The following is a 26,290-nucleotide window of genomic DNA, read 5'->3' as shown; positions in this document are numbered from 1 at the left end:
GCCTCCAGCAACTCCCGGATGTAATTGTCCATGACTGCAGCTTCAGGGATTGAGAGGGAGTGAAGGCGGCCCCAGGGAGGGGTGGAGCTAGGTTGGAGTTCTACGGTGCAGTTGTATGGACGATGAGGAGGGAGGGTGGCGACTTGCCTCTTACTGAAGGCCTGCTGGAGGTCGAAGTATTTGGGAGGGAGAGCAGAGAAATCTTGGTCTTCACTGGATGCAGGGGGACGCAGTGAGGCTCTAGGTGGGGCAGTACTTACCTCAGTCTAGTATGTGTCCCATGGAACAGGAGAGTAGTGGATTATGTAGCGGTAGCCAGGGGTACCCGAGGATAAGGGGGTTCTCGGGAGCCGTGATCAAAAGAAAACTAAGAGTCTCTGAGTGATTCACCCCAACCTGCAGTAGAATGGGCTTGTTCTGATATTCCACCTGGCGGAGCCAATGTGGCGTCCGTCGAGGGCTTGAATCTGCAGAGGGATGGGACATTTCACGCAGGGGATTTGTAATTCTCTGGTGAAGTCTTGATCAATGCAATTATCTGCGGCCCGGAGTCCACGAAGGCTTGAATCTGGTGCTGACGGTTGTCCCAGTGGAGGGTTGCAGGTAGTGACAGACGGTGACTGGGTAGCCGGAAGGTAACTGCACAGCTCGTCAGGGTCTCCCCTTGTCCTGGCGAGCCCTGGCGTTTCCAAACTGCTCTGGGTATGTAGCACAGAGATGGCCGAGACCTCCGCAGTAGAGGCAGCAGCTTTCGTGCATGCGCCTGTCGGCCTCCTGTGGGCTCAGACGTGTGTGTCCCAGCTGCATGGGCTCCTCAATGCTGGGTTCGGGGGGCTTGGGGTGCTCAGGAAACTGGGATACTGGGGTGGTGTCAAAAAAGTGCTGTCTCACACATCCTCAGAGGCGATTGTCGATCCTGATTGCCAGCGTTATCAGGGACTCGAGGTCCCCTCCCAGTTCCCGAGAGACCAGTTGATCCTTGATGGCGTTAGACAACCCCCCTGGTGGAAAGCGGTACCAGTGCCTCCGTATTCCACCCACTCTCGGCGGCGAGGATGCGGAACTCAATGGCGAAGTCAGCCACTGGTCTGGCCCCTTGATGGATGTTGAACAGTCGGCTGGCCGCTTCTTGTCCACCGACTGGGTGGTCGAAGACTCGTCGCAGTGAAGGCTAATATGGAGCTGCAGAATTGTGGCTGCTGTTCCCACACCGCCGTTGCCCACGTCAGGGCCTTGCCTGAGAGTAGAGAGTGAGGAGGTGAGGAACCCCTTGCATCCTCCCAGGTGGCCGTCATACCGCTCAGGGGGCTGGGATCTTGGGTTCCCGGTGCAGTTTCCCTGAATGAACTACTGCGACGCCTGTAGCACTGGGTGATGAGACTTGGGCATTGGCTCCTCCTGGGTGGGGGTTGGACTGTGGTTGGAGGGAGTCGGTAAGTGCCCGGAGGGTTTATGATATCTGGAAGAGTTGTTCTTGCTGCCGCCCCAGCAGTGCTCCTCAGTGGGTTACAACATTCTTGATCTGGGTGATCTCTGCTGGATCCATGTTATTGGCTGAAGCTTGCTGTGACATGGTGAGGTTGGACCCAGGTGTAGAGAAGAGACCAGACGAGGAATCAGGGGTTAAGGATAAAGATAATACTTTACTGAGAAACTGTAACGGAAGGATCACAGTAACACTGGGAAAACTCACTCAGGAGAGAATGCAGACGGCACACAATTCAAGCTTCAACAAAGAACAACAGAAAACACACCTCTTGTAACAGGGAAATCATAACGAGTAAATAGGACACAGCTGAGTGTCATTTAATGTCTCTTGGACAGTCTGTGCTGCCCTCTGGTGACAGGTGGGACCATGACAGAACCATGATGATGTAGCCTATGTCGCTGCCTTATATTTCTGAACAGCTGAAATAAAAATCCTGTGGCGATTTGAACAAACATTCCAAAACATATACTGTATATTATGAAGGCTACAACCCTTCTCTATCTTTCTGTTTTAACAGATATTGCAATTGCACACGCAGGACGCAGTCCCTACACTTTGGTGCAAAAACAATCAGTTTTGTGTGATGTAGGCTAATCTTTGTAGTTGCTGCCATATCGTAGTTCGTGACTAAAATACACTACTTGTCTGCCTGTATGCCTCCTGTGCAGCTTAGCCAACGTTTGCAATGATGATGAATAAATAACATTCAATTGCTAATTAGACTATGTGTCTGTGTCTTGCTGCGTTCCACTTAGGGCATCCAAACGTTCTAGGCAACCGAGCGTGTATCCGGACTGGTAAAAGAGTCTGACAGTGGGCGAGTTTACACGTCCTAGTAATTTGTCTGGCCCTGCGGCCTTGTGAATGTTGACCTGTTTAAAGGTCTTACTCACATCGGCTGCAGATAGCGTGAACACACAGTCCCCCGGAACAGCTGATGTTCTCATGCATGTTTCAGTGTTACTTGCCTCGAAGCGAGCATAGAAGTAATTTAGCTCGTCTGGTAGGCTCGTGTCACTGGGCAACTCACTTGTCTGACCACATGCATGATGACGAGTTTCTCACACGACTGGCCTATCTGGGTGATGTTTTTTCTCGCCTGAATGATCTTAATCTAGGATTACAGAGACTCTCCGGCAAACTATATTCAATGTGCGGGACAAAATTGAGGCTATGATTAAGAAGTTGGAGCTCTTTTTCTATCTGCGTTAACACACAGGTCTTTCCATCATTGTATGATTTTTTGTGTGCAAATGAACTCAAGCTTACGGACAATGTCAAATGTGATATAGCGAAGCACCTGAGTGAGCTGGGTGCGATTATTATGCTGGTACTTTCCTTTAACGGACGACACAAACAACTGGATTCGTTATCAATTTTATGCCCTGCCTCCAATCCATTTACCGATATCTGAACAAGAGAGCCTCATCGAAATTGCAACAAGCAGTTCTGTGAAAATTTCATTTAATCAGAAGCCACTGGCAGATTTCTGGATAGGGCAGCACTCAGAGTTCCTTGCTGTTAAATCACGCTGTTAAGACACTGATGCCCTTTGCAACCATGTATCTATGTGAGAGTGGATTCTCGGCCATCACTAGCATGAGTACTAAATACAGGCACAGACTGTGTGTGGAAAATGATTTAAGACTGAGACTCTCTCCGATACAACCCAACATTGCAGAGTTGTGTGCAATGTTGGAAGTACGCAGCTGGAGGTTGAATGTTTGAAGGGGTACGGGACTATAAAAAGTTTGTCAACCACTGGTGTAGAGAAAGGTGAGGAGACACATTAAAGAAGGATTTTTAAGCCTTGAGACAATTAAGACATGGATTGTGTATGTGTGCCATTCAGAGGGTAAATGTGCAAGACAAAAGTGTTAAGTGCCTTTGAACAGGGTATGGTAGTAGGTTGGATGGGTAAGGTATTCTTAATGTTTTGTACACTCAGTGTATGCTGCCATATAGTGGCAAGAGTAAATAGCTGCATGTAACTCAGCAGCTCAGAAGAACATGAAGTTGCTAGACTTCCTGTTTGTTGTCAGTATTACAAACATAAGCTTGATAGAAAGTTTGTATGAATATGTCAAGAATGTAGGCCTATTCTGTGTAAAACATGTAAATAGCTGCATGTAGCCTACTTAACCCTGCAAAAAAACATGACATCAAGCTTATGCTTACTGGGGCATGTAATGCAAAGTTCGATTTTTATTTTATTTTTGTAGTTTGTTGGAAATTGCGCTTATGCTTAATAGCCAGGGTTGGGTATGTTACTTTCTAAATGTAATCTGTTACTAGTTACCTGTCCAAAATTGTAATCAGTAACCTAACTTTTGGATTACCCAAACTCAGTAACGTAATCTGATTACTTTTAGATTACTTTCCCTTTAAGAGGCATTAGAAGAAGACAAAAATGTATGTTACCAATTGAACAACATCATTGCAGGATAAATCAATGTTAAAGTTTACATAGCTGGCCATATATGGATGTTAAACTTTATGGGTTGGTTATGTAGGCTTCTTCTAACCCATCGCTTTCTACTACATATAATAATACGATTAAATTATATCTTTACATTAAAAACCAAAGTCTATCAGAATTCCAGTCATTTCAACTCAGGACTTATTAACCAGCCTACTCTGTTGTTTATGATTGTGTCGTCATGGAGGACTGATTGGGCTCATTGATTCGAGTTGAAAAATAAATGCTGCGCTCATGGAATGGCATGATTTGAGCACTACTGAAAAGTGCTATTTACATGTGAAAAATGAATGCCATATGCTGCATTTGCTATAGGCCTATTGTTTACCTTTTTGTTGGTGGTGACACTTTGATATTTTGATAATATGCAGCTGTTTAAAGGCCAAATCCATAGATGAAACAATAACAAAACGGGGTGCCCCACCTCTCTTTTGGTAAAAAGCTGAGGGATGGGCGTGGAGAAATGTAACCATATCTCATGATATCAAAATGATTGTTTTAACCTTGTTATGAGGCTATACAGTGTTTGTTTACATTTAACATGTTTACAAACATTGGAGAAAAACAAGCTTATATCAGGGAGTGTGGCAGTTGAACTAAGCTCATGAGGCATTTATAAGTTATATTCTTCAAGAATCAATGGATGTGTGTATAATATATATATATATATATAAAGTCCAAAAATGGATGTAGCAACTACAGATTGCCCCTTTAAGTGTATTAAAAGTGTGCAAGTTTGAGCATGTGTCCATTAGGCCTATAGATTTGTTCTTTTATCAGCATGAATTAGATTGAGCAATTAAAGCCAAACTTGTATTCCATAGGCTGGGATCTGCACAAAGCAGCTGTTGCAAGAGTGCATTTGTCACTGGCTATCCTCTAGTTTAAAAAACAATGATTGATAGGCAGCTTGAAGTTCTTGAATTCTACCATTATTGGGTTCAAATTCACATTTAGATTTGTGAACAGCCATCCACAACAACCACAATCTATAAGGCACAAATAGCTAAATGAGAGAGCAGCAGTGTGATTCACATCAATGCTCTATGTAGATATCAATAATAAGTGATATCCATATCGCTGTAGACTACACCACTGCTGTCATCCTCACCTCCAAGCGTTTATTCAAGTTGGATAATCTTTGGATGCCGACAGCAGTTGCACCATTGGAAGGCATAGCTCGGACTGTAGCCAACAAAAGCCTATTCCTGCTCTTTTCCCGCATTCCATCAAACCCATTTGGTGTGTCATCAAAGTGGTCTCTGACTTCTGGTCATACTCACTCAGGTGGAACAAACTTGAACTTGCGTCTTTTTTCAATGCTGATTTGAATGTTATTGAGAAAACAGAGAAGTGTCGAAGATGTTTTTTCTCGCAAACATCCTTTCTGAATTTAAAAGTAATCCTCAAAGTAATCAAATAAGAATTTGTTCTTAACTGACATTCCTAGTTAAATAAAGGTTACATTTATTTTTATTTTTTTTAAATCTAGTTTTCAAACATATATGTAATCTGATTACTGTCTTTTTGCTGGTAACGTAACAGATTACGGTTACAGTTTTTTGTAATCCCTTACATGTAACAGATTACCTGTAATCCGTTACCCCCCCCCCCCCCCCCCCACCCTGTTAATAGCCTACTGAGGGAATGCAATAGTTAAAACAGTTTTGTGTACAATATGATCAAGGACGGGGGAGCGGCAGCGGAGCACTGAGCACAGCAGCTACGTAGGCAGCAGCGGAGTTGGCACTCAGCAATGTAAAAATGCGCAGAAATATCTGTATTTTTATCTTGGGCAAATTGGGATACAGTGAAGGATAAATGTAGATAAATTCCAATAATATACTTTTCTATTTTGTGAATAGAGATGCGCACCTATTACGTCAAATTACCGTATTTACCATTAGCGTGTCCCCACCCAATAACGTTACCGCCTGTCATCTTGAGCTTTAACACTCGATCTTTACCCACCTTTTTCTTTACAACTACATTCCTTTTTCAACAAAGTGACTGATTGACGTCCTCCCTCTTCTTGACTCTTCCTTACCCTTCTCCCCCTTGCAGACCCGGAGTACCGGCGGTTTCTGGATAACTACTCCTGTGATGAGGAGAAGTCCATGGCCAACCCTGAAACCCTGCTGGGAGAGATAGAGGCCAAGACAAAGAAACTCATAGGTACTGGATCAATCAGTCAGTCAGTTAGTCTGTCTATCAACCAATAAGTCAGGCAATCAATCAATCTGACTTTACATTATATCTGATTGAATTTCAGCCAAAAGAACAACACCTCTTCTGGAGTACATCAAGAATAAGAAACTTGAGAAGCACGTAAGAGTAATGTAATAGTTAAAAATAATGCATTTATCGTTGCCCTTTGTGGACTCCTATCCAGATATAGATCAACTCTCACAATAAGATGCAATTTTTCTGTAGAGGATAAGAGAGGAGAAGAGAGAGGAGCGTCGACGCAGGGAGCTGGAGAAGAAACGGCAGAGGGAGGAGGAGAAGAGGAAACGGAGGGAGGAGGAGAGACGCAAACGCAAGGAGGCGGATAAACAGAAGAAACTATCGGAGAAGGAGATCAAGATCAAGGTGGTCACTGGTTCTGTTGACACAAAGTTAAAATCAAAGAACATTTGTGACCGACCGGTTCGATTCTGTCTTATGTAGCAAAATTTGATATTGTGTTTTTTACATTGGATAAAAGCAGAGACACAGCTAGAAAACGGTATATCATACACTACAGTTGAGGAACAATGGTTAACGTAATTCTGCTATGAAAGTTGATAAACTTGTAACCTCCCTTTTGAGAAAATGGCCCTTGAATGTTTTGTACACCTAGTGGAGAGCTCTTCTTTGTCTACACCCATTCAGCGTCGTTCACACCCTCTAAACCTTTAGCCCCACCCATCTCTTTAAGGATTCACATGTGAGGCCATATACTAAACAACCAAAGATTTCAAGACTGAAGGCTGGTTTATAGTACGGGTGTGTCGTAAATTTAATCTGGGTTGCCAGAGTGTGCTCAGAGTGCGCTCTGGGTGTTCGTAAACTCAGAGCGTTGCCAGATTGTCCGTTCGTAAATTCAGAGTATTTCACTCTCATTCTTGCAGAGCTGGTTATGCTTTTTTATGTTATCCAGAGCGTTAGTGACTGCAACTGTGCTGTTGGCAACAATTTAAATACGCTTTTTTGCCAAGGTTTGCTGACACCGGCCATATTCAACGGGTGTTGAGTGTTCTCAAATCGTCAGTTATTCTGTGCTCTGGCACACTCAGACGAGAGTGTTCTGAAATCGGAGTGGATAGCCAGAGGGAATTTACCAGCTACGTCTATCGAGTGGCGCAGTGGTCTAAGGCAGTGCGGGCTGTGCCACTAGAGATTCTGGGTTCGAGTCCAGGCTCTGTCGCAACCCAGCATCGTCTGGGTTAGGGGAGGGTTTGGCCAGCAGGGATGTCCTAGTTCCATCGCGCACTAGCGACTCCTGTGGCGGGCCAGGTGCAGTGCACGTTGACACGGTCACCAGGTGTACCGCGTTTCCTCCGACACATTGGTGCGGCTGGCTTCCGGGTTAAAATATATTTTTAAAATTGTTTGAAGATGTAAAAGAGGTGTTCTCTTTTTGACTCCGTCTGCATATTTGCAATCAAATGGCAGAATTTTCTCCATCTCCTTAGCTATCATACTCTAATTCCACTGATTTCAAAACTCAGTCCTCCAGATGTGGACAGCAACACGTATGTAGTTCTATTATGTGTTATCTTTCAAAAAGCCATGTCAGAAAGGATTATCTACACATACTGACCAGCTCATGTTATAGACAGAAGCTGGCTACATGGCAGACCAATCCCTACTCATCTCTCGGCATGTCCAGCCTTCTCATTGCCTTGGCTAGCGGGAATGTTGCTGCCTTGTTATGTGGCTAAACCAACTAAGCTCGTAATTTAACAATTGTATTTGTATTTACAGATGGCATACACGTTTGTCATTAAGGCACGTGAAAGTCCACATGTTCCAGAAGGCATTTCTGCCCCAAAACATATTTAGATCAAAATAAAAAAATTATGTTCAAATGGGTCTCTAGTGGCGTGCGACATACACCTCGTTTTCTGAAACTTGTCCCATTTTGAGTGGTATATGCACATTCACCAAATTAAAGCTTTTAGGAAGCCCTTCGTGAGCTACATTTTGTTAGTCGTAACTATTAGTCAGATAGACTGTAATCTCGGTACCCAGAGTTAAGGCTCTGACGAGATTTTATAGTTAGTGACTGTTTTGTTAATAACTGTTGGTAGTTGTTGGGTAGTAAGTGTGTTTTGGGCTTGCCTCAGCTCCTGAAGAAGAGTGACCGGGACGATGATGTGGACTCTGACAGGCTCAAGGACAAAGGAGACAGTGGGGACACAGAGAGGGTCAAGTGGGACAAGCCCAGTGGACACATGAAGTCAAAGGAAACCAAGGACCAGTAAGGAGCTTTTAATGCACTATTCATGGTATTTTTGGTTTATATCAGTCTCTGATGCTTTGTTTTTCTCAGTTATGAGAAACCCAAATTGGAGTTAGCTAGTGGTAAAGGACGAGATTTCTTCTATGCCTTACTGTGCGTTTTCTATCCTTATCACAGTGGATGCCACATTTGGCCTTGACCAACCTGGAGCCTTTACAGCTTTATGTGACAAAACCAATGTTTCTAGCCAAGGCCTGGTCATGAGCTGATACCACCCTCCTCCAGTGTCATAACTAGGGCTGTTGCGCTGACCTTTTACCGCCACACTGGCAGTCATGAGTCATGACCGTTGAGTCACGGTAATCTCCTCTTATGCGCTCAAGTCATGTGTTGGTAGTACCCTAACGAACATTAGGTCGCTAATGGCCTGGTACTCAGGGGTCTATTGTCCCTCTAACCACTCTGACATAAATGCAATTGAAAATCACATAACACTTATCATCAAAACAATATCATGCTTTCAAAACTCACCTCACTGTGATGATACATTTGAAGAAAGAAGTTCAAAAGCAGGTTGAAACTGAGTGGAAGACATGGTCGGTCATTGTGGATGTTGTTTCAAAGCCTAACACAACAAAATGGACAACGCCATCTAAGGTGATGATTAATTAAAAACAACCACATGCATATTAGAGCTTATGCATATGCATAGACTTACGAGGACAAGCTCGAAAAAAAACCCTGAATAAAAATAATGATTGTGCTGTTATACAATACATAGCCTACTGCATATTATGCATGGCAGAAAAACATAAAACATAAAACACAACTGATTTAAAATGTCTTTGGTACATAATTGGTCTAACCTATAGGCCTACTCCAAAATGAAACACATTTGAGTAATTGCCTTTGTGTGGACTGTATTATTATGCAAACTGGATGGACTGGGTTACCTTATGCTACACTCCAAGATGTATATCCACGAGTCTAGGAGAGAATGTATACCCCTAGGTGATGTTGTTGGTTCATTGATTGTGCAGGGTGGCTTACAGTTGTGGTAAATTTGTATATGATTTTGAATAGCCTAGTAATAGGGAATTTTTTATATTTTCATAATTAATAGGCTGACATATTAACGTTACCTTTAGCTACAAAATATCTCACAACCAATCGTTTCCATCTGCTCCTCTCTCCTTTTTTCCTTTCTCAAGCGTGCAGAGGGGATGACAACAGTTTAGTGAAATATGTTTCGTTGTGAAAACATCTTACTATCATTGTTACCGACAGATTTCATTTGGTTTCCCAAATTAAGCATTGGGTAGCTGCAGGAATAGAGTTGGAGCCCATGGCATACAGAAAATCGCCTGTTGTGTAGCGAGAGAATGATCCTCAAACAGTGGTTGATATGTGGAGTGAAAAAAGTGTTCTATTTATTTCTCAGCTGCTCATATTAAGCATAGCTCCCCTACAAAACCGAAGTAACCAAGTAGCCTATCCGGCATAACTGAAAAACGGACCACGTGAAAACGCGCAGCCTCCAATCGCTATTCGAGTGCGGATGGCGTGTTTTCCCCCCCTGTCCCTCCCAATGGGCCATTCTAAATTGAGACTAATTTGACATATTAGTAAAGACAAGATTAAATTGAGAATAGTCTGATGGGTGAAAATATGATCACTTGATGAGAGAACAGCTGTGCAACCTGATGCAAGGAACAGAGGGCAAGCTTGTTTTCCCGACTTTCTCAAATCATCAATAGCCTATAGTCGCATCATGCACCCCATATCTCTCATACCTCATATCTCCCTCACTAGCTTTAAGCACCAGCTGTCAGAGCAGCTCACAGATCACTGCACCTGTACATAGCCCATCTGTAAATAGCCCATCCAATCTACCTCATCCCCATACTGTATTTATTTATTTATCTTGCTCCTCTGCACCCCAGTATCTCTACTTGCACATTCATCTTCTGCACATCTACCATTCCAGTGTTTAATTGCTATATTGTAATTACTTCGCCACCACGGCCTATTTATTGCCTTAACTTACCTCATTTGCACTCACTGTATATAGACTTTTTGTTTTCTTTTGTTCTACTGTATTATTGACTGTATGTTTTGTTTATTCCATGTGTAACTCTGTGTTGTTGTATGTGTCGAATTGCTATGCTTTATCTTGGCTAGGTCGCAGTTGCAAATGAGAACTTGTTCTCAACTAGCCTACCTGGTTAAATAAAGGTGAAATTATAATTTTTTAAAATATATGTTTTGATTTCTAAGACATTTTAAGGTAAGTATCATTCACAACTAAAGTTGCCAACTAACTCTAAATGTAATGTATAGGACCTGTTTCAAATGACCACTTTTACGCTGAACATAGCCACTTCATATGCACACTTTCTCCGGAATGGGAAAAATATCCTTTCTATTTCATTCAGCTAAGTTCAGTCTTTTGCATGACAATAACCAGCTGACAAAATGTAATGACCGCCACAGCCCTAGTCATAACCAGTCTAACTGTGCTTCCCTTTCCTGCCACTAGGGGTCAGATGGAGAGCGATAAGGAGCAGAGAGAGCACGGCCGCAGGCAGAGAGACAAAGACCACAGAGGAAGAGACGAGGAGAGGAAACGACAGCGCCACCACTACGAGTTCGACAAGTCCATGCGGTGCAAGGAGGATACCAAGTGGGGTAAAGGCTACTGCCAGGACCGGGCAAAGAAAGATGGCCAATACCACAGCTCCTACTCCTACTGCCCCGACACGTGCGACAAGGTGGGCAAGGAGGTCAGAGAAGACATTGGCGGTAGCAGGAAGGACCGCGTCCGGAACAAGGTGAGCGACAAGGTGAGCAAGAGAGGTAGGTTGTTATTTTGTGGTTGATTTTTATTTAAAGAACAACGATAATATAAGTAGGTTACACCTTATTATTGCGTAATTATTCCTGTAAGTACAATGTAACAAGTATTGTTGCAAGGTTTGAGTCCTTTGGAATTCTTTGAGGATTTCAACCTGTCGTTATACTGATTGAAGTATTTTAAGTAAACAAAGGTTGTTTTACGTTGTGATATATTCCGTTTTTTTTTTACGATACAACCCCACCACACACATTTCCAGCTGCTTGTCACACTAGTCTGTGTTTCATCAGCTGTGCAAACGGACAGTGCTGCACTGTTACAGTGCAGTGGAGACATTTATATTTCAATATAACTTTATTGTCCACGAGATGATAGATTTACAAGCTTAAGATGATCAAAGGTACAGTCATCATACATTGTGTTAAAAACAGTGAGAATTGCAGTACATGTGCACTACACATATTAAAACACACATACATACAAACTCACATGTATAAATACCTTGACATATGACATATTTGTATGTAACCCCATTGATCCAGGCCTGTGTTTCTCAGTCTGTGTTAGCCTATCAGGACAGAAGGACGTCCCAGACAGAGGGGCCACACCAGATAGGAGGGGCTCTGCCAAACAAGGTATAGTCAGCTAGTCTTTCCACCACCAGCCAAGGTACAGCTACAGCTAGCCTTTCTACATGGGGGATGAGGAGGGGCACACAAGGTAGTGGGAGGGTGCACCAAAGTACAGATGTACAGCTACTCTTCTACCCTTTGGTCCTTTCTACATAGATGGTATATCTGGTTTCAAATAGTATTTGCTGTCTTTCAAATACCTTTGGTGTTTGGTTGAGCCTGCCTGGAGTGCCAGATGAGCAGGGTTTGCACTTTTGGGAGTAATCTATTGCACCAGGCAAGCTCAATTAAGAGCAGATAAAGAAGAAAAAAATACTATTTGAAAATCTATAGTTTTTCTATAGTGAGTGAGGTTACTAGCCAATGGACTGCTAGTCTTACTAGTAGCCTTTCTATAGTTAGATCGTACCACAAAAAAAAGTGTGTTTTGCGTCCCTTTGACATTTTAAGTAGAAATTGTGCACCAATTTTAACTTTAAAAAGCCAGTTATATTAAATGAAGTTCCTTTTAATAAAAAACATATGGAAAATTCAGTAAATCAGATTTTTAATATGAATAAAGACTTGCTAAAGTGCCAAAATTCTGAATTTTGACATTTCCCTCTGTGCATCCTGTTACTTCTAGGAAAATTATAACCCGCTTAACCCCAAAATGTCCCTCATTTTAAGGTCAACCCTTTTATGTGAACTGAACTGTTGTTTTAATATGGCCAAACTATTCCTTTAAACATTTTTTTTCAATTCCATAGAAACATTGAACATATAATTGTCGAATCATAGTGTAAAAGCAGGTGAGCTGGTTCTACTCTTTTTGGCCATTTTCTAGTGTTTTGTGGTGGAAATCTGAGTGGGTCGAACAAAACACATCACCCCTGTTACACATGCATAGGAAGACAGGCTAGAAATGTTTTAACAAATTTCAATTGTTTTGTGAAGCTTGCATTGAGTCAATTGCCCCTCCCTGTTGCACACAACAAGCTTCCATTACCCCGTCATAAGGGGACTTATGGCTGATTTAAGATTAAATAATCAACCCTGTTACTTTATTTGGCCCTTAATAAGCACTTGCTATAGTATTTTTCTTGAGACGGTAAAACATGTTTTTATTAAGTTGAACGTGTGCTCTTTATGGAAATGTTGAAATGTTTTTTTCTTTTACACTACCCCAAAGGTACTAAATTGGTGGAATGACCCAGTTGCTTTACTACTGAAATAAGTGAAGGCATCCCACCGCATCTTTTGGAGGCTCCATTTTCAACGACATAAAGATAAATTAATATACACTTAGTGTACAAAACATTAAAAACACCTTCCTAATATTGTGTTGAACCGCCCCACCCTCATTTTGCTCTCAGAACAGCCTCAATTTATCAGGTCATGGACTATACAAGGTGTCGAAAGCAGTCCACAGGGATGCTGGCCCATGTTGACTCCAATGCCTCCCACAGATGTCCTTTGGGTGGTGGACCATTCTTGATACACACGGGAAACTGTTGAGTGTGAAAAACCCAGCAGCGTTGCAGTTCTTGACACAAACCAGTGCCCCTGGCACCTACTACCATACCCTGTAAATCTTTTGTCTTGCCCATTCATCCTCTGAATGGTACCCCCCATACACAATCCATTTCTCAATTGTCTCAAGGCTTAAAAATCCTTCTTTAACCTGTTTCCTCCCCTTCATCTACACTGATTGAAGTGGATTTAACAAGTGACATCAATAAGGGATCATATCTTTCACCTGATTTCACCTTGTTAGTTTTGTCATGGAAAGAGCCGGTGTTCTTAATGTTTTGTACACTCAGTGTAGACAGTTACATTCTCAAAGATTAAAATAAATATATTGTACTATACAGAACAGGAACAAAAAAACATCAGCCTCTTACAGTAAACTCCGAGACAAGTTGCATTTTCTTTTTGCCCCCTTTCAGGACAGTTGGCATCAAATCACTTGCTGATAATGTTACATAAAACGTTTGAAAGGTCTATAATTTTCATTAAACACAATCAAAGTTAATTAACATAGGCCCTAGATGCCTTTAAATTGCTCAACTTATAGTCATGCCCAATTTAGGCATATTTTTTACTAAGTGTTATTGCGCTCCAAAGGGATAACTTGAAATAACATGATGTGGGGTAATTGAATAATCAAAAGAAAAATCTGTGACTATTTATCTGCCTATGTGGTTATGCAGTGCCTTCAGATAGTATTCACACCCCATGTATTTTTACACATTTTGTTGTATTACAGCCTGAATTTGAAATGGATTACACACAATACCCCATAATGTCAAAGTAGAATTTTGTTTTTCAATATTTTTTTTCTCTCAAATCAATTAAAAATGGAAAGATGAAATGTCTTCAGTCAATAAGTATTCAACCCCTTTGTTATGGCAAGCCTAAATAAGTTCACATTTAAAAATGTGCTTAACGAGTCACATAATACGTTGTACTCTGTGTGCAATAATAGTGTTTAACATAATTTTTTTACGACTACCTCATCTCTGTACGCCACACATGCAATAATCTGCAAAGATCAGTCAATTGAGAAGTGAAATTCAAACATAGATTCAACCACAAAGACCAGGGAGGTTTTCCAATGCCTTGCAAAGTAGGGCACCTATTGGTCGATGGGTAAATTTAAAAAAATAAAGACACTGAATATCCCTTTGAACATGGTAAAGTTATTAATTACACTTTGGATGATGTATGAATACACCCAGTCATTACAAAGATACAACCATCCTTCCTAACCACTCAGGGATTTCACCATGAGGCCAATGGTGACATTAAAACAGTTGCCAAGTTTAATGGCTGTGATAGGAGAAAAATTTGGATGGATCAACAACATTGTAGTTACTCCACAATACTAACCTAATTGACAGAATGAAAAGACTGTACAGAACAAAAATATTCCAAAACATCCTGTTTGCAATAAGGCACTGAAGTACTGCAAGAAATATGGCAAAGCTATTTACTTTCTGTCCTGAATACAAAGTGTTATGTTTGGGGCAAATACAATACAATACATTACTGAGTACCACTCTCCATATTTTCAAGCATAGTGTTTGGCTGCATCATGTTATGGGTATGCTTGTAATCGTTAAGGACTGGGGAGTTTTTCAGGATAAAAAAGAGAAACGGAATGGAGCTAAGCACAGGCAAAATCCTATAGGAAAACATGGTTCAGTCTACTTTCCATGAGACACTGGGAGATGAACTCACCTTTCAGCAGGACAAAAACCTACAACACAAGTCCAAATCTTTTTATTTTATTTCACCTTTATTTAACCAGGTAGGCAAGGCAAAATCTACACTGGAGTTGCTTATCAAGAGGACAGTGAATATTCCTGAGTGGCCGAGTTACAGTTTTTACTTAAATCTACTTGAAAATCTATGGCAAGACCTGGAAATTGTTGTCTAGCAATGATCAACAACCAATTTGACAGAGCTTGAAGAATTTTGAAAAAAGTAATAGGCAAATGTTGCACAATCCAGGTGTAGAAAGCTCTTAGAGACTTACCCAGACAGACTCACAGCTTTAAACACTGCCAAAGGTGCTTTTACAAAGTATTGCATCAGAGGTGTGAATACTTATATAACTTAGGTATTTCTGTATTTCATTTTCAATAAATGTGCTAAATAGAAATATCAAAATAATCTTACAGGAACCACTGACTCGCTGTATTTTTCTGTTATCAAGACACTTTGTCTCTATTCTCAGCACTTACGACCAATTTTCTACTCTGAGACGCTTTGTGGATATGGCCTCTGGAATTAAAAGCAAGCGCAATGTAGAATCTCCATTGATTGCTTTTTAGTCCAGGACTTGTCAATCTGTGTCCAGTAAAATATAGTATAGTTTAGCAGCCATTTTGTGTTACAGTGAGTTTGTGCTGTTATTGTGACCTAGATCTCTCTCCTGTGTTTCTGCCTCTTTCTCTCCATACAGGACCGGCCTGCCATGCAGCTCTACCAGCCAGGTGCTCACAATCGCAAGCGCGTGAGCTCTGCGATGAAAGGTTATGAGCTTCCCATGAGCCACTCGCCAGAACACGCGGCGGCGGACCGCTGCTACAAGGCCGTCGCCATGGAAACGGGCTCGGAAAAGAGCGGAGACGAGTAGTCCAGTCTGTCTGCTCTGATAAGCCTTTCACATTATTTATGCCTATGAATTATGAAGCTTTTATGTGCTGCTTTTGATTATATAAATGCTTCAAAATTCACAAAAAGTGACGTTAGCTGATGATGATCTCATAGAACAAAACGTATAAGATCTCCTAAGCCTGTTTTTACCACCAAACTTATTTTTTCCGTTTATCAAAAAAAAAACATTAACTTCCCCATAGGCTTTGACCAACAAGCCATGGCGGAGTTAGTGCCTACAAAAAGACGGCATTACTATTGCTCTCTCTTGGGCTGCCAGATTGTAGGCTTGCGTGTTATTAAACGGCATGCATGCGCAAGGCTTTGGGGTTGATGGAGCTGCACTCGCAGTTGAAATCATTTAAACTTTCCGACGCTTCTGTGTCAAACCTTTGCGCAAATAATTTCAAAAGGATTTGAAGATTGGGTCACCCATGATTGGGGTAGGAGAGTAACAAAGATCAAACATTCCCAATACATTATGGAAACCTTTTCATCTTGTTCTCCTTTGTTGTATTCTGTATATCACAGAGAAGTTTCTCTGGACACGATTAGAATGTGTTTTGTCAAGCAGGACGGGACCAAAGCTAAAGGAAGTTGTTTGTTTCTTGCTCGTGTGTTATTCCCATGTTGTGTCACCCCTGGGTACAATAGCGCAATCATTTGTATTTGCATTTATTATGGATCCCTATTAAGCAGCTACTCTTCCTGGGGTCCGGCAAAATTAAGGCAGCTATACAATAAAAAATTACAATACATTCATAACAGATTTCACAACACACTAAGTGTGTGCCCTCAGGCGCCTACTCCACTACCACATATCTACAACACAAAATCCATTTGTACGTGTGTGTATAGTGAGTATGTTATCATGTGTGTGTATGCATGTGTCTGTGCATATGTTTGTGTTGCTTCACAGTCCCCGCTGTTCCATAAGGTGTATTTTTATCTCTTTTTAAATCTGATTCTACTGCTTGCATCAGTTACCTGATGTGGAATAAAGTTCCATGTAGTCATGGCTCTATGTATAAGGGCACAAGGCAAGACCCAAATGCAGACACAGGAGGCAGATGGTAGAGCTCTGATATTTATTATAACAAAGGGAGTTGGCAAAGGCAGGTCGGGGACAAGCGAGAGTTCATAAACCAGGTCAGAGTCCAAACAGTACCAGGGGATAGGCAGGCTCGAGGTCAGGCCAGGCAGGGGTCAGAAACCAGGTCTGAGTCCAAAACAGTACAAGGGGATAGGCAGGCTGGTAGTCAGAACAGGCAGAGTGGTCAGGCAGGCGGGTTCGGAGTCAGGACAGGCAAGGGTCGAAACCAGGAGGACTAGAAACAAACAGAGACTGGGAAAAATAAGAGCAAGGAAAAAGGCTGGTTGACTTGGTAAACAAGACGAACTGGCATAGAGAGAAAGGAAACACAGGGATATATACACCGGGGATAATAAGCGACACCTGGAGGGGGTAGAGACAATCACAAGGACAGGTGAACCAGATCAGGGTGTGAAACTATGTAGTACTGTGCGCCTCCCATAGTCTGTTCTGGACTTGGGGACTGTGAAGAGACCTCTGGTGGCAATACCACTTACAAATACAAGTAGTGATGAAGTCATCCCCTTCTCCACTCTGAGCCTAGAGAGATTGACATGCATATTATTAATGTTTGCTCTCTGTGTACATCCAAGGACCAGCCATGCTGCCCTGTTCTGAGCCAATTGCAATTTGGTGCCACAAGTCCCTCTTTGTGGCACCTTACCACACAACTGAACAGTAGTCCAGGTGCGACAAAACTAGAGCCTGTAGGACCTGCCTTGTTGATAGTGCTGTCAAGAAGGTAGAGCAGCGCTTTATTATGGACAGACTTCTCACCATCTTAGCAACTGTTGTGTCAGTATGTTTTGACCATGACAGTTTACAATCCAGGGTTACTCCAAGCAGTTTAGTCACCTTAACTTGCTCAATTTCCACATTATTTATTACATGATTTAGTTGAGGTTTAGGGCTTGGTGAATGATTTGTCCCAAATACAATGCTTTTAGTTTTTGAAATATTTAGGACTAACTTATCCCTTGCCACCCATTCTCAAACCAACTGCAGCTCTTTAAGTGTTGCAGTCATTTCAGTCATTGTAGTAGCTGACGTGTATAGTGTTGAGTCATCCGCATACATAGACACACTGGCTTTACTCAAAGCCATGTCTAAGTAAAGAGATTGAAAGAATTACCTCCATTCATGATGTTTATTCGACCCTTAATGTCTCATGACAACAATACACAGAAATCTAAAAGTAAAATAATGTAATAAGAAATATATAAATATTAGCTTGAGCAATGTCGGCATGGCATTGACTAAAATACAGTAGAATAGAATACAGTTAATACATATGAGATGAGTGAAGCAGTATGTAAACATTATTCAAGTGACTAGTGTTCCAATATTGAAGTGGCCAGTGATTCCAAATCTATGTACAGGTGGGGAGAACAAGTATTTGATACACTGCCGATTTTGCAGGTTTTCCTACTTACAAAGCATGTAGAGGTCTATTTTTATCATAGGTACACTTCAACTGTGAGAGACGGAATCTAAAGGAAAAATCCAGAAAATCACATTGTATGATTTTTAAGTAATTAATTTGCATTTTATTGCATGACATAAGTATTTGATACATCAGAAAAGCAGAACATAATATTTGGTACAGAAACCTTTGTTTGCAATTACAGAGATCATACGTTTCTTGTAGTTCTTGATCAGGTTTGCACACACTGCAGCAGGGACTTTGGCCCACTCCTCCATACAGACCTTCTCCAGATCCTTCAAGTTTCGGAGCTGTCGCTGGGCAATACGGACTTTCAGCTCCCTCCAAAGATTTTCTATTGGGTTCAGGTCTGGAGACTGGCTGGGCCACTCCAGGACCTTGAGATGCTTCTTACGGAGCCACTCCTTAGTTGCCCTGGCTGTGTTTTTAGGGTCGTTGTCATGCTGGAAGACCCAGCCACGACGCATCTTCAGTGCTCTTACTGAGGGAGGGAGGCTGTTGGCCAAGATCTCACGATACATGGCCCCACCCATCCTCCCCTCAATACGGTGCAGTCGTCCTGTCCCCTTTGCAGAAAAGCATCCCCAAAGAATGATGTTTCCACCTCCATGCTTCACGGTTGGGATGGTGTTCTTGGGGTTGTACTCATCCTTCTTCTTCCTCCAAACACGGCGAGTGGAGTTTAGACCAAAAAGCTCTATTTTTGTCTCATCAGACCACATGACCTTCTCCCATTCCTCCTCTGGATCATCCAGATGGTCATTGGCAAACTTCAGACGGGCCTGGACATGCGCTGGCTTGAGCAGGGGGACCTTGCGTGCGCTGCAGGATTTTAATCCATGACGGCGTAGTGTGTTACTAATGGTTTTCTTTGAGACTGTGGTCCCAGCTCTCTTCAGGTCATTGACCAGGTCCTGCCGTGTAGTTCTGGGCTGATCCCTCACCTTCCTCATGATCATTGATGCCCCACGAGGTGAGATCTTGCATGGAGCCCCAGACCGAGGGTGATTGACCATCATCTTGAACTTCTTCCATTTTCTAATAATTGCGCCAACAGTTGTTGCCTTCTCACCAAGCTGCTTGCCTATTGTCCTGTAGCCCATCCCAGCCTTGTGCAGGTCTACAATTTTATCCCTGATGTCCTTACACAGTTCTCTGGTCTTGGCCATTGTGGAGAGGTTGGAGTCTGTTTGATTGAGTGTGTGGACAGGTGTCTTTTATACAGGTAATGAGTTCAAACAGGTGCAGTTAATACAGGTAATGAGTTGAGAACAGGAGGGCTTCTTAAAGAAAAAAACTTGTCTGTGAGAGCTGGAATTCTTACTGGTTGGTAGGTGATCAAATACTTATGTCATGCAATAAAATGCAAATTAACTACTTACAAATCATACAATGTGATTTTCTGGATTTTTGGATTCCGTCTCTCACAGTTGAAGTGTACCTATGATAAAAATGACAGACCTCTACATGCTTTGTAAGTAGGAAACACTGCCGATTTTGCAGGTTATCAAATACTTGTTCTCCCCACTGTATATAGGGTAGCAGCCTCTAAGGTGCAGGGTTGAGTAACCAGGTGGAAGCTGGCTATTGATGGCTATTTAACAGTCTGATGGCCTTGAAATAGAAGCTGTTTTTCAGTCTCCCTGACCCAGCTGCTTTGATGCAACTGTACTGACCTCGCCTTCTGGATGATAGTGGGGTGAACAGGCCGTGGCTCAGGTGGTTGATGTCCTTGATGATCTTTTTGGCCTTCCTGTGACATCGAGGTGCTGTAGGTGTCCTGGAGGGCAGGTAGTTTGCCCCCGGTGATGCTTTGGGCAGACCGCACCACCCTCTGGAGAGCCCTGCGGTTGCTGGCGGGGCAGTTGCCATACCAGGCGGGGATACAGCCCAACAGGATGCTCTCAATTGTGCATCTGTAAATGTTTGTGAGGGTTTTAGGGGCCAAGACAAATTTCTTCAGCCTCCTGAGGTTGTAGAGGCACTGTTGTGCCGTCTTCACCACAGTGTCTGTGTGGGTGGACCATTTCAGTTTGTCTGTGATGTATACGCCGAGGACTTGAATGTTTCCACCTTCTCCACTGCTGTCCCGTCGATGTGGATAGGGTCGTGCTCCGTCTGCTGTTTCCTGAAGTCCACGATCAGCTCCATTGTTTTGTTGACGTTGAGTGAGAGGTTATTTTCCTGGCACCACTCTCCCAGGGCCCTCACCTCCTCCCTGCAGGCTGTCTCGTCATTGTTGGTAATCAGGCCTACTACTGTTATGTCTGATGCAAACTTGATGATTGAGTTGGAGGCTTGCGTGGCCACGCAGTCCTGGGTGAACAGGGAGTACAGGAGTGGGCTAAGCACGCACCCTTGTGGGGCCCCTGTGTTGAGGTGTTGTTTCCTACCTTCACCACCTGGGGGCGGCACGTCAGGAAGTCCAGGACCCAGTTGCACAGGGCGGGGTTCAGGCCCAGGGCCCCGAGCTTAATGATGAGCTTGGAGGGTACTATGGTGTTGAATGCTGAGCTATAGTCAATGAACAGCATTCTTACATCCTATTGTCCTGATAGGACAGGACAGAGCAGTGCGATGGCGATTGCATCGTCTGTGGATCTATTGGGGTGGTAAGCAAATTGAAATGGTTCTAGGGTGTCCGGTAAGGTAGAGGTGATATGATCCTTAACTAGCCTCTCAAGGCACTTCATGATGACAGAAGTGAGTGCTATGGGGCAATAGTCATTTAGTTCAATTACCTTTGCTTTCTTGGCTACAGGAACAATGGTGTACATCTTGAAGCAAGTGGGGACAGCAGACTGGGATAGGGAGAGATTGAGTATGTCCGTAAACACTCCAGCCAGCTGGTTTGCACATGATCTACGGATTGGGCTAGGGATGCTGTCTGGGCCGGCAGCCTTGCAAGAGTTAAGACGTCATTGTTTTTATGAGAAGTGTTCCTGAGGCAGCACATTAAATGCCGGTTTCCCGGACACAGATTAAGCTTTGTCCTGGACTAAAACACTTGGTCAATGGAGAAGCTTTATAGTCCAGGGTTAAGATGAAACTGTGTCTGGGAAACCTCCCCATGTGTCTGTCTACTACCTGCCTGTGAAGGAATACCTCCTCATCCACGAGATCATATTTGATATGCCTTTTTTGTGATTCCATTTGACTGGTATTTTTAAAAGAAAGTCTATAGATTTTATCTCAAAGAAAATATACAAAGTAGTGACAATTGTATTTAAGAAATTATAAATGTATTTTCTGTGTTGGATGTAGAACCTGTAAAGCAAATCATTTGTGTGTGCGTGCGTGTTTGTTTCAGCATTTAAGTGTGATAGGAGACGGAGAGGAGAATGTTTAGGTTGTCAACAATATGCTTTGTCAATTCTCTTGTATAATGTGACTTATGACAATTCTTACATAATCCTGTTTCTAGATGTCATAAGACTGCAGCTATTTCTGGTAGGAAACATAAGGTGACGTGGGCCATCTATTATTTAGCAGTATTTCACACTTGAGCCAAGAAGAACATAACTTTGATATTCATCATAATTTACCACGATGAAAAGAAGTAAAATAACGTTGCAGCTGCTGAGTTTGATGCTGTTGAAACTCTCAACGTTTTCTACACTGTTTGCACGGTTTTCTACCAAATTGTGAACTGTTGGATTCAGCTAAAGCCTGAACTGAGATTGGAAGGAAGTGAAATCAGATTCTTGTTAGCTGTAAAAGACACCTTCCTTCTGTTTTTTGTTTGTTTTCATTAAAATATTTGAAAAAGAGTTAAATAAAACTATCCAATAAAGATGTCTGTTTGAAAAAAAGGATGACCAACACTTTATGGCTAGCAGTACACCTATTACGTCCATTTATCTTGAAATTTCCATTACACTTTCTATGAATATCCTCTTCATAATAGGTACATTTTAAAGCCTCATGGGCTATGCATACTACTGGCATTATAATGCACAATTTAGGTGCAAAGCTGCTCTGTTAACAAAGCATTTTGAGCAGGCAGCAGGCTTAGGAAGCAACGTGTTATAATCCATATTCTGAAATGAAACATTGTTACAAAGTCGTATTCACATTTTATTACTCGAAATGAGGCATCATTGCCATACAGTGAGCTCCAAAAGTATTGGGACAGTGACACATTTTGGGGATTTGAAATGATACAATGACTGAGGTTAAAGTGTAGACTGTCAGCCAAAAGTATGTGGACAACCCTTCAAATTTGTGGATTCGGCTATTTCAGCCACACCCATTGCTGACAGGTGTATAAAATTGAGCACACAGCCATGCAATCTCCATAGAGAAACATTGGCAGTAGAATGGCCCATACTGAAGAGCTCAGTGACTTTCAAAGTGGCATCGTCATAGGATGCCACCTTTCCAACAAGTCAGTTAATCAAATTTCTGCGCTGCTAAAGCTGCCACAGTCAACTGTAAGTGCTGCTATTGTGAAGTGGAAACATCTAGGAGCAACAAAGGCTCAACCGTGAAGTGGTAGGACACACAAGCTCACAGAACAGGACCGCTGAGTGCTGAAGCGTGTAAAAATAGCCTGTCCTAGGTTGCAACACTCACTACAGAGTTCCAAACTGCCTCTAGAAGCAAGGCTTCTTGAAATAGGTTTCCAAGGCCGAGGATCACCATACGCAATGCCAAGCATCAGCTGGAGTGGTGTATAACTTGCTGCCATTAGACTATGGAGTAGTGGAAACGCATTCTCTGGAGTGATGAATCACGCTTCACCATCTGGTAGTCCGACGGACTAATCTGGGTTTGGCGGATGCCAGGAGAATGCTACCTACCCAATGCATAGTGCCAACTGTAAAGTTGGTAGAGGAGGATTAATGGTCTGGGGCTGTTTTTAATGGTTTGGGCTAAGCCCCTTAGTTCCAGTAAAGGTAAATCTTAATGCAACAGCATACAATGACATTCTAGACGATTCTGTGCTTCCAACTTTGTGGCAACAGTTTGGGGAAGTCCTTTCTTGTTTCAGCATGACAATGCGCCCATGCGTCATTCCTAACTCAGTTGACAGAGAGGACGGAAACCGCTAAGGGATTTCACCATTAGGCCAATGGTGACTTTAAAACCTTTGCAAGTTTAATGGTTGTGATAAGAGAAAACTGAGGAGAGATCAACAACATTGTAGTTACTCCACAATACTAATCCAATTGACAGAGTGAAAAGAAGAAAGCCTGTATGGAATACAAATATTCCAAAACATGCATCCTGTTTGCAACAAGGCACTAAAGTAATACTGCAAAAAAATGCGGCAAAGCAATTCACTTTTTTTGTCCTGAATACAAAGTGTTATGTTTGGGGCAAATCCAATACATCACATTACTGAGTACCACTCTCCATATTTTCAATCATAGTGGAAGCTGCATCATGTTATAGGTATGCTTGTAATCATTAAGGACTGGGGAGTTTTTTAGGATAAAAAAATAAACAGAATGGAGCTAAGCACAGACAAAATCCTAGGGGAAAACCTGGTTCAGTCTGCTTTCCATCAGACACAGTTGTCAAAAAAGTTATACTTTTGACTCATCTGTTCATAGACGATTCTTACAAGAGTTTTGATGATCTTCCAGGTGCTTTTTGTCAAACTTGAGTCAAGTTTTTGGACCAGATGAGTCCTATTATGTTTGGTGAAAACCAAACACTGCATTCCACGGTAAGAACCTCATACCAACGGTCAAGCATGGTGATAGTAGTGTGATGGTTTGGAGATGATTTGCTGCCTCAGGACCTGGACGACTTGCCTTAACAGAAGGAACCATGAATTCTGATTCTTATCAGAGAATTCTACAGGAGAATGTCAGGCCATCCATCTGTGAGCTGAAGCTGAAGCGCAGCTAGGTCATGCAGCAAGATGGTTAAATGGTTAAAAAGCAAAAAAAATGAAGTTTTGAAATGGCCTAGTCAAAGTCCAGACCTAATCCCAATTGCGATGTGGAAGGACTTGAAACGAGCAGTTCATGCTTGAAAACCCACAAATGTTGCTGAGTTAAAGCAGTTCTGTATGCAAAAGTGGGTCTAAATTACTCCACAGCGATGTTAGACTGATCAACAACTACGGGATGCATTTGGTTGCAGTCATTGCAGCTAAAGGTGGCACAACCAGTTATTGAGTGTAAAGGGGTAATTACTACTTTTTTGTTATTCATAAACTCAGGTTCCCTTTATTTAATATTAGGTATTGGTTGAAGATCTATCAACATTCAGTATCAAAAATTTGCGAAAATCAGAAAGGGGGAAAATACTTTTTCTCTGCACTGTATGTAAATGAGATTTCTGTAATACATTTTAAATAGATATGCTAAGAATTGTAAAAACATGTTTTCACTTTGTCATTATAGGGCATTGTGTGTAGATGGGTGAGAAAAATCTATTTAATACATTTTAAATTCAGGCTGTAACACAACAAAATGTAAACTCAGATTTTTTTTCCTTGCATATCTTATACCTTATTTTAAACAATGTCGAAATTGACTACAATTGTAAATAGGATAATTTTGGTCATAAAGTTGGTCTCATCCAAAACAACATTTTGTAAGTGAGTTCATCATGACTTACTGGAGGATTGGGTATGGATTACTTACATTAGGGTGTCCAATCAACAGTGGTGTAAAGTACTTAAGTAGTAGTTTAAAGTATTTTTACTTAAGTTGTTTTTGGGAGTATCTATAGTTAGGGCTGGGTGATATACCATAGTTTACGATAAACCGGTATTGATGCACAGACCAGTTTGGGTTTTTACTTTACCTTCTATAATGGTATTTGAATGTTTGGTTTGTTATATGTGGTAGGCCATGTTTAACTTCCATTTTTATAGTTTACTTCGCTACCTGAGTCATCTCTCTCTGATCTCTCTCTCCATGCCGCTTTCCACACAGACCTAGCCCCACCCCCTGTCACTTGCGTTCAGTCTGCATGATCAATGCCGACATCTATGTTGTTTTCACTTTGCTTCTAATATAAATCCTCTAGCGTTCTATAATAACACAAAATTATTCGTTTGTGTTTCTTACATCTGCAAACAGCTAGTGTGTTATTTCTTAGCAAGTTGGGCCTAAATATTGTTAGCTGACTAGCTAGCTAGCTACACTATACAGTGCATTCGGGAAAGTATTCAGACCCCTTGACTTTTTCAACATTTTGTTACATTGCAGCCTTATTCTGATGTTGACTAAATCGTTTTTCCCCTTCATCAATCTACACACAATACCTCATAATGACAAAACAGGTTTTTATATATTTCTTTCAAATTGATTCAAAATATTCAGACTCTTTACTCAGTACTTTGCTGAAGCACCTTTGACAGCGATTACAGCCTCAAGTCTTCTTTGGTATGACGCTACAAGCTTGGCACATCTGTATTTGGGGAGTTTCTCCCATTCTTCTCTGCAGATCCTCTCAAGTTCTGTCAGGTTGGATGGGGAGCGTCACTGAACAGCTATTTTCAGGTCTCTCCAGAGATGTTCGATCAGGTTCAAGTACGGGCTCTGGCTGGGCCACTCAAGGACATTCAGAGACTTGTCCCGAAGCCATTCCTATGTTGTCTTGGCTGTGTGCTTAGAGTCGCAGTCCTGTTGGAAGGTGAACCTTCACCCAAGTCTGAGGTCCTGAACGCTCTGGAGCAGGTTTTCATCAAGGATCTCTCTGTACTTTGCTCTGTTCATCTTTCCCACGATCCTGACTAGTCTCCC

General features: G+C 42.1%; 1 protein-coding gene across 3 annotated transcripts in view; it reads left to right on the top strand.

Annotated features, from left to right (window-relative positions):
* Nucleotides 1-16,784, top strand: part of upf3a (UPF3A regulator of nonsense mediated mRNA decay) — a 31,619-nt gene extending 14,835 nt beyond the window's left edge. The window contains exons 5-11 of one of the 3 annotated variants that reach the window (XM_029703642.1): nucleotides 6,033-6,143; nucleotides 6,241-6,296; nucleotides 6,402-6,560; nucleotides 8,300-8,433; nucleotides 10,955-11,246; nucleotides 11,827-11,904; nucleotides 15,851-16,784. In XM_029703642.1, coding sequence (XP_029559502.1) covers nucleotides 6,033-6,143; nucleotides 6,241-6,296; nucleotides 6,402-6,560; nucleotides 8,300-8,433; nucleotides 10,955-11,246; nucleotides 11,827-11,904; nucleotides 15,851-16,024 — 1,004 coding nt within the window. In that variant the 3' untranslated portion in view covers nucleotides 16,025-16,784. Of the gene's footprint in view, nucleotides 1-6,032; nucleotides 6,144-6,240; nucleotides 6,297-6,401; nucleotides 6,561-8,299; nucleotides 8,434-10,954; nucleotides 11,272-11,826; nucleotides 11,905-15,850 lie in introns of all 3 variants that reach the window. The other 2 variants (XM_029703640.1, XM_029703643.1) reach the window with 2 other exon arrangements.
* Nucleotides 16,785-26,290: the final 9,506 nt, after the last annotated feature.

This window comes from Salmo trutta, chromosome 20 (assembly GCF_901001165.1).
Source record: "Salmo trutta chromosome 20, fSalTru1.1, whole genome shotgun sequence".
NCBI lineage: Eukaryota > Metazoa > Chordata > Actinopteri > Salmoniformes > Salmonidae > Salmo > Salmo trutta.
The sequence above is the reverse complement of the archived record's forward strand: the minus strand, read 5'-3'. Positions and strand labels throughout refer to the sequence as shown.